The sequence below is a fragment of the Amblyomma maculatum genome, chromosome 2, assembly GCF_055883805.1.
Source record: "Amblyomma maculatum isolate TAMU_Amacu chromosome 2, ASM5588380v1, whole genome shotgun sequence".
NCBI classification, from domain to species: domain Eukaryota; kingdom Metazoa; phylum Arthropoda; class Arachnida; order Ixodida; family Ixodidae; genus Amblyomma; species Amblyomma maculatum.
The window spans coordinates 151,576,087-151,584,474 of NC_139345.1; the positions used below are offsets into that span (position 1 = coordinate 151,576,087).

At 47.3% G+C, this 8,388-nt stretch overlaps 1 protein-coding gene across 1 annotated transcript; it reads left to right on the plus strand.

Annotated features, from left to right (window-relative positions):
- Positions 1-649: 649 nt before the first annotated feature.
- LOC146200181 (uncharacterized) lies at positions 650-5,866 on the plus strand. Its single transcript, XM_084592284.1, has 9 exons — positions 650-689; positions 2,262-2,318; positions 2,733-2,783; positions 2,871-2,936; positions 3,013-3,069; positions 3,301-3,342; positions 4,163-4,228; positions 4,448-4,860; positions 5,534-5,866. Exons 1-9 carry the CDS (start codon positions 650-652, stop codon positions 5,864-5,866), a joined length of 1,125 nt encoding a protein of 374 aa, XP_084448410.1.
- The last annotated feature ends 2,522 nt before the right edge of the window (positions 5,867-8,388 follow it).

The following is an 8,388-nucleotide window of genomic DNA, read 5'->3' on the forward strand; positions in this document are numbered from 1 at the left end:
CGCCTCTTCCCATTGGTCAATGGTTTCGCGCGCAAAAGTCCTTTAAACCCCGCGCTTTTCGCGGCTGCAGACGCCATATTGCCCGCTCCAACCGCGCGCAGTAGGCTCGGCAGGCGACGTTGCGGACACTGCACTTTTACTTCCTGTGAAGAACAGCGGCTTTTGTTTTGCTCAGAACGTGTGTCGTTCGCTTAACGTCAAGCCGTCTATCTGTGCGGCATGACGGGCTGCTGCGCCTTCGGGTGCATGAACCATCACGACGGTGGAAAGCTGTTCTTCGCGATTCCATCATCGAAAAACGACGCGGGACGGAAGAAAGTTTGGCTGCACAGGATTGGCCGGGCGAATTTTAAAGCAACGCCATCAACCAGACTTTGTGAGGTAAGTGACGTCCTTCCAATAGCTGCTGAGTTCTCCTTTATTTCAAGCCACGCTGTGCAGTGGTTTTTTGTTCGCGATCGAGCGTATGGCCAGTAAGCTATATAAGGGCGCTTGCGTTGAGCGAATCACGATTTCACGAACGCAAACGTTTAAGTGACGCAAGATACAAGTTTAACTGGAGAATGACGTTCTTAAGTTCGAGCGCGTTAAGCCTGCAAAGCATTAAATAATGTATACCTACGAAGCGCCGATCAAACTGCGCTCTAACATGGTGAAGCGCGCGCGTTACATTCTGCAGCAGCATTTGCGTGCGTGCGTATATATATATATATATATATATATATATATATATATATATATATATTGTAGTGTGGTAATCTTCATCGATATAACCACTGACATGCGTCGCGTGCTGCCGCTCTCAAAGACGAAGAAGTTGTTCGCTGCCTTGCTCTTTCGCCACGCCTGACGCTTCGCTGCGAGTCTCCCCTGAGCGGCTGGAATCACCTGGGTTCACCGAATAAACACACCCCTACAATATATATATATATATATATATATATATATATATATATATATATATATATATATATATATATATATATATATATATATATATATATATCTTTGCAGAACAAAACAGAAAGAGAATTATAGCGCCGATACGCATCGTCAAGGCACCACTGGTGGATGCGTATCGGCGCTGGCGCGCGCGCGCGTTGGCTTGCGTTTACTCTCGAAATTTGACAAGTAGCTGTGGGTATGCGTGATAGTGCCGATCGTAAGTGGGTAGCGTTTTTCCTGTCACATATTTCGCAACACCACTTCTGCATTCTAGCTTCCCCTTGACGCTTAATTAGTCAATCGGCGCCACGCTTCCTTGTTGATTGCTGGCTCTGTTAGCACTACCGATTGCCGCAACTACAAAAACCGCTTTCTTTAGCCGCCCGTACGCGGCTTATTACCACTACTAGCTAGGTCAGGCGTAAGTAAAAAGTAAGCTTGTAAGAAAAAAGTCACCTTGTGCACGTGTCAGCGGTGTGCTCAAGCAACTGATGCGTAACACAACACCCGAATGATTTTTTCATGGTCGCATGTTTGATTTTCATTTTCTTTAGAATCACTTCACTAGCGACCAGTTTGAGCCCCTAGTCCTTAAGTAATTTGGTGTTAAGAAGTTGACGCGTGGTGCTGTACCGATCATCTTTGCGCACCGAAAGCAGCCCCTGCCTAGGAAGCCTCCAGCCAAACGTAAGAGCGAAGCGCAACTACGCTCTATAGAAAAAAAAAACTGACCGTTTCCAGTACGGATGTTCTTGCAAAGATAGAATGGTAATAACTTTTTGGCCACTGACAAAATAAAAATTTCAACAGTATTTGGAACTTGTGATAGTAAGCTATGTGATTGCTGTAATAATGTAGTACCAAGATTAAATAATGCGTAAAGGTGAAGCTCTGACTCGTTTATTGGGAGTTACACATTTTATATGGCTAGCCAACGCTTCTTAATTTTTATGCTACCCCCACATCACCCATAGTTATTCGTGAGGTCTTATTCTGGAGCATATATGGCTACATCATCATTATTTTCTATTTCATTCCTGAAGGTGCAGCTCCTAACATCCCAAGGGCCAAGAGGAATGTACATCAGAAGGTAATGCTATTAATATTTAGATCTAGTGCCCATTTCTCAGTTTTGCTCATTTTTCTCTCATTGCATTTACATACTCCTTTTCGCAGGCTCACACGCTCGTTCAGGTAGGCTTGACATGTAGCTGTCAACTTCAATGCACGTTAACTGTGAGCGACATCCACCACTATATTTTACCTAGGCATTATGTGATGTAATTAGCTTTTCCATTTTTGTTCTGTATTCACAGCTCTTCAGCCACCAGATAGGGATGAGGGGCACATGCAGATTACCGACCACAACATGCGTGAGTACTGTCTGGCATAATACCTTAAGCTTGCCTGCAGCTCGCACCTCATTTTAATTATTCTGGTACCCTTCTCCTGCAGCTTCTCATCCTACCCAGGAACACACTGAGCCGCAGTGCTCCTGGCAGTGTAAGAGAAATTGCAATTTAAATTTAAATTTATTTGTTTTCGTTTTGTGGGTTTTTGATAATACTGATTATATAAAGTTAGAAGGATGTTAGCAGCCGTGTATCACAATTTTCTACTTTCCTCTTGTTGTGTGGCTATGAATTCTTCCCATCACTTCTGTGTAGGCTCTGCAGTAACCTCCAACTTTGATCCCACATCAATTCTAAGTGGCATATTGTTGAGTGCAACTTTAAGCGATACCTGCATGGATTTATTTTCACTGTCTGCTATTTGTATTTCTGAAGGTGCATATCCTTTTGACCTGTCTGAGTGCATGAAGGAATACACATTAGAAGGTAATGGCCATAGTGATTGCAGCCAGCGCCAATTTTTCAGTTTTGCTCATTTTTCACTCATTGCATTCACGGACTGCTTTTGCACAGGCTCTCATGCTCTGCCACATGCAAGTGGACTCGACGTGTTGTTGGCAGCTGCCACACATGTTGACTGTGAGGGATGTCCACCAGTCAGCATTCCCTGTGCATTCTTTCGTGTACCTATGTTCATCATTTTTCTCATTTTCAGCTGTCGAGCTACAAGAAAATGTTGAAGGACACATAAAAGCTGCATGTCAAGATACCTGTAAGTACTGTTTTGCTTAATATCGTTGCCTAAGCAGAAGTACAATTATCTGTCACAGTATGCTGCTGCCTTTATCCTGAAGCTTCCCAACCTACTCGAGAATACTCTGAGCCGCAATGTTCCTGGCAGTGTAAGCAAAGTGGCGGTGTAGAGAGTCTTTTCATAGTAAATTTTCTGACTTTTAGGTTTTCAGTCTTATGAACTCTTTTCATTGTGCATGATTTGATACAGCCTGCCCTCAGCAAGTGATGCCAGGCTCATATGTGAGCTCCTGTGAGTTGCACCTTATTGAGCGGTATCATTCAGGGCCAACTATTGTGGTTTGCTTTTTGTCTTTAGTGTGCCCCATACCCTGAGTTACTCACAGCCACAGTGTTCCTGGAAAAATACAGACAGTAGATTTCTAATTGGTCGCTGTTTATTTAAAAAAGAATATAAATTAACCAGATTAATGTGGCATATTGCATGGATAGGAGGAACACTAATAATGGTGCTTAATAATGGTGCTGCATAAGAACCTGTGTTACACTAAAAAAGGTATAGATATTCAATGCAAAGATGAAAAGCAATACTTGTTACAAATAAAATGGAAACAAACCAAATATGTCACATTATAACGGAAACTTTAATAGAAAAAAAAAGCATATCAGATTACGAAAACAAGGACAAGTACAATGACGCGTGAGCACATATGCTGCTAAAATTTGGTTCTTCAGAATCTGTGGAAATTTCTTTAGATGAGACGTCCCATTCTTTCTGTGTGCATAGTATGAAAGCATGTGCGTAATATAATGAGTGCAACTTCATTTATTTAACTTTATTGTGGGCACTATGAAAAGCTGACTGAAAGGATTCATAGATAAGTGTTTGATGGAGATATGGAAAAGCGATAACAGGGCATATAGATAGTGATGGGCTAAGTTTTCCAACTCTGCCTTGGTTTCATTTCGGTGGCATTGATGGCACTTGCATAATTTGAAAATGTTTATTAATACTTTCATGGGTTTTTAATAATACTGAAATGTCGGGCCATTTGATCTCTCCTGGAATCACCCCTTCGTCACTTGCTCACTGATTGTTGACTTTTGTGCAGGTTCTGCTGTGCCTGTGAGTGGTGTAACTGAGGAGCCTTCCTTAGAAGCTTGCTCTCATATTGACTGTGAGTGGTACCCACCACTGACACTTCTGCCTTGTTTCACAATCTCCGTCACTTTCCTTGTCTTTTAGACACTATTCCACGCTCTAGTGCAACTGCTGGTCATGAAGAAGAGGGATACAACGCCGTGAATGATAAACAGCACTACTGAAATTTTGCAATAATTGAGACATCAACAGTGTGGTTTTACTTAGGGCTTTAATTACACTGTTTTGTTAATAGGGGACTGCTCAACCACCCAGACTCTGTCAGCTGAAGATGTGGCTGCGCTACAGATGAAGATAAGGCAACTGGAGGGCCAGCTGGAACAGGCTCGTCGTCGGGTGGCGGACGCACAAAAACAAAAAATTAAGGCAGCCGAGCAGAAAAACGCCCCACGAAGGCAGGTACAGCACTTCTTGGCACCCGATAAGCTACGGTGCTTGGAAATGCCCACCATGAAGGGGATACCATGGTCAAAAAGCACGATAGAGAAGGCCCTCAAGGTGCGTCTCTCATGTGGAGGCCGAGGCTATAATGTTGTCCGGGAGCTTGGTATGCCGTTGCCCACCGAATGGACATTGCAGCGCCACCTCGAGCATATAAAGTTTTCTCCTGGCATACAGCATGAAATACTACGTTCCCTTGCTATCAAAGTGAGTAGGACAAGCACTGGCAGTCACTTCCTTGCTATTTTTAAACTTCATCTTCAGATTAATTCTGCCCCTGAGTTACTTATTTATTAAGTAAGGCAGTGTCACTGCAAATATTCAATGGCACGCTATTAGCTTTCATTCCAAACTCTTCCCAATCCAGTTCTATGAACACCTTCTCTAAACATGTCACGAATAGTACTGTAAATATAGTGTCTCCTTGAGCGATACCCTTGTAGACTGCTATTTTAATCCTTTTGAAGGGATGGGTTTGCTGTGTCACAACTATAGATATTCTAAGGTATCTTTACTTATGCCTTCTCTGCACCGTGGATGCACAATACCTGCATGGCTGCACAGGTTTCAACTGAGTCATGCTTTTCTGGTAATCAATGTAGGGTAGAAAAGTGGCTGGTTACATTCTGTGCATTTCTCTATCATTTTATTAATGGTGGGAATGTGGTCTATTATCACGTTGGCTAGTCTTCTGACTGAATGTTTAAGGTTGCACTTCTTAGGTTAGTGATCACCTTAGTAAAAATTCTGTAAACAATAGATAATAAGCTGATCAACCTGCAATATCTTGAGGTTCATCACACGCATTTCTTATGGATTAATATGATAACATTTGTCCAAGATTCCAGTACTGTCAATGTCACCACTTTGCTTTTTGCAGGTTAGCCAGATGGATGACTCCGAGCGGCATGCTGTTCTCATGCTAGATGAGATGCAGCTGACACCACGGCTTGCCTATGACCAATCAACGGGAACAGTGATTGGCAAGCCAACTCTCCCTCTAGCAGACGGCAGCCTGCCAGAGGACGCACTGGCTACTCACGGCCTCGTTTTCATGCTAGGGGGTGTTACAACCCATTGGAAACAAACTGTTGCATACCATTTTACTGGAAATTCTTTCAGTAGTGATGATACAAAAGATCTTATCATTCGTATCCTACAAGAATGTGAAAAAATTGGCATTAAGGTTGACGCCATTGTCACAGTGACATAGAGAGAGAGAGAGAGAGAACAACTTTTATTTAAAATGCCTGCAGAATCGGTTAGGCTCCCTCCACGCAGGGAGGACAAGCTTTTACCGCGACGCGGCCACTACGTCAGTCTCGTGCGTTGTGCTCCTTGAGGTCTTGTTACGTCCCTCGCTACTTCCGCGGGTTCGAGAGGGCCGCCGCCCCCTTCTTGGGGGTGCTGCCCCCCCTCTCCTCGGTTTCGCTCGGTCGCTGCCTCTCTAGAGCTGCCGAGACCTGCTGGACGGCCTTGAGTTGTGTCTCTTGATCACAGCTCCTCGTTGCAGCCTCTAGCTGCGGCGGGATCGTCGTCTTCTCGCTGGCTTCGCGCGGATTTACTCTACAGTCCCAAAGGATGTGAGCCGCGGTGGCTCTCTCCTTCGCGCATAGTCTACACATGTCGCTCGCGTGCACACTCGGACACATGTGCTTAGCTAGCACCGGGGTAAGCAGGGACCCTGTCTGTAACTGTCTGTATAACACTGCCTCCTTCCGGGTAAGCCCCGGGTGAGGTGGCGGCATAGTCTGTCTGTTCAGTCTGTACCATTTCACTATTTCGTTGAAGGTGGTCATCTTGTCCTTGGCACTGCGCCGCGACCAAGACTCCGAGTCGGCCGTGCTTGCAGCCGCGCGGTTGGTTAGTCCTCGCGCGGCCGAGTTGGCCGTCTCGTTGTGGTTCACGTTTCCGCGTTCCGACACGTCACTGCCCATGTGGGCCGGAAACCACTTGATCACCACAGGACTTTTGCGTTCGATGTCTTCGGCCTTGCGCAGTATGCGCGCGGCCTCACTACATACCCTACCCTTGGCGTAGTTCTTCACTGCCGTTCTAGAGTCACACAACACTGTAGTGCATCCGGGGTCGGAAACGGCCAAGGCGATGGCCACCTCCTCCGCCCGGTGCGCTTCTCGAGTCCGGACGCTCACCGCGGTCTTCGTTGCACCCGTCGATGCCCCGACAACCACCGCCGCGTATGCGTCGGTGTTCCCTCGATACTCCGCCGCGTCCACATAGGCGGCGCCTTCTTCTCTGGCGTGGAGGTCTACGAGAGCCCTGGCCCTCGCCAACCTCCGCTCCCTGTTGTGCTCGGGGTTCACGTTCTTCGGGATCGGGAAGACCCTGAGCTTTCTGTTGATGCTATCTGGTATAGGTACGTCTTTCTGCTGCTTGCCTTCCCTCGGTTCGAGGCCAAGGTCCCGCAGTATCTGTCTTCCGGTTCTCGTTTCAGAGAGACGCTCGAGTTGCGCCGTTCTCTGTGCTTCGGCTATTTCGTCCAGCGTGTTGTGGACTCCCAGCGCCATGAATTTTTCGGTGCTCGTGCTCCCGAGGAGACCGAGTGCCGCCTTATATGCCTTGCGTATGGTGGCGTCTATCTTGTTACGTTCACTCGGCCTCCAGTTGTGGAAGGCGGCCACGTACGTTATGTGGCTAACTGCGAAGGATTGAACGAGCCTAGTCAGGCTCTCCTCCTTCATCCCCGCTTTTCTGTTGGACACCCTCTTGATGAGTCTCATTGCCGCAGCCGCTTTGCCCGCGAGCTTGTTGACCGTTTCACCGTTGGCTCGGTTTCGCTGGATGAGCAGCCCGAGTACTCGAATCTTCTCGACCTCCGGTATTACTTGTCCTCCTGCCGTCTTGACCGTGATCTTGGGACGCTCGTACTTGACTTCCATATTTTTTCTTTTCCTGCCCGATCCTTTCGGGGGAATCACCAGCAGTTCTGACTTGGCCGGAGAGCAAACGAGTCCAGACCCGTCCAGCTGCTCCTCGATGGCGTTGACCGCTTCTTGCAGCGTTGTCTCGATGTGTCCGTCGCTTCCTCCCGGTACCCATAGCGTAACGTCGTCGGCGTAGATGGTGTGCCGGACTCCCGCTACTCTTTCTAGCCGGGTGGCCACCCCGATCATCACGAGGTTGAAGAGTAGCGGGGAGATTACCGACCCCTGCGGAGTTCCGACGCTGCCCAGCTTCTTCTCTTCGAGCTGCAGGTCTCCCGCACAGATTTCGGTGGTCCGTTCCGTCAGGAAGTCTTTTATGTACTGGTATGTCCTCCTGCCCATGTTTAGCCTGGATACTTGGGCCAGGATAGCCGAGTGCCTCACTTTATCAAAGGCGCTCTGCAAGTCCAGCCCGAGTACGGCTCTGTTGTCCTTGGTGCCCGTCGTATCGTCGATGATCTCGTTCTTCAGTAAGATCATGGCGTCTTGCGTCCCGAGTTTGTTCCGAAACCCGATGATGGAATTTGGGTAAAACTCCGATTCTTCCAGGTAACGCTGCCACCTGTTCATGAGAACGTGCTCGAGGACCTTTCCCACGCACGAAGTGAGCGAGATCGGCCTGAGGTTCTCTATGTTGGGTGGCCTGCCAGGCTTGGGGATGAGGATCGTCTTGGCTGCTTTCCATTGCTTGGGTAGCCTTCCTTCTTGCCAGCACTTGTTGTAGAAGTTCGTGAGCGTTTCGATGGCCGCTTCGTTGAGGTTCTTGAGCGCTCTGTTGGTCACTCGATCG

What these genes read in the sequence shown, in the direction of transcription:
- LOC146200181 (XM_084592284.1), top strand. Translation starts at nt 650, where the DNA reads ATGGTGAAGCGCGCGCGTTACATTCTGCAGCAGCATTTGC. An exon ending in AGCTGCCACACATGTTGACT is followed by an intron (nt 2,937 to 3,012) that starts GTGAGGGATGTC and finishes TCTCATTTTCAG; the next exon opens with CTGTCGAGCTACAAGAAAAT. An exon ending in AGCTGCATGTCAAGATACCT is followed by an intron (nt 3,070 to 3,300) that starts GTAAGTACTGTT and finishes GATTTGATACAG; the next exon opens with CCTGCCCTCAGCAAGTGATG.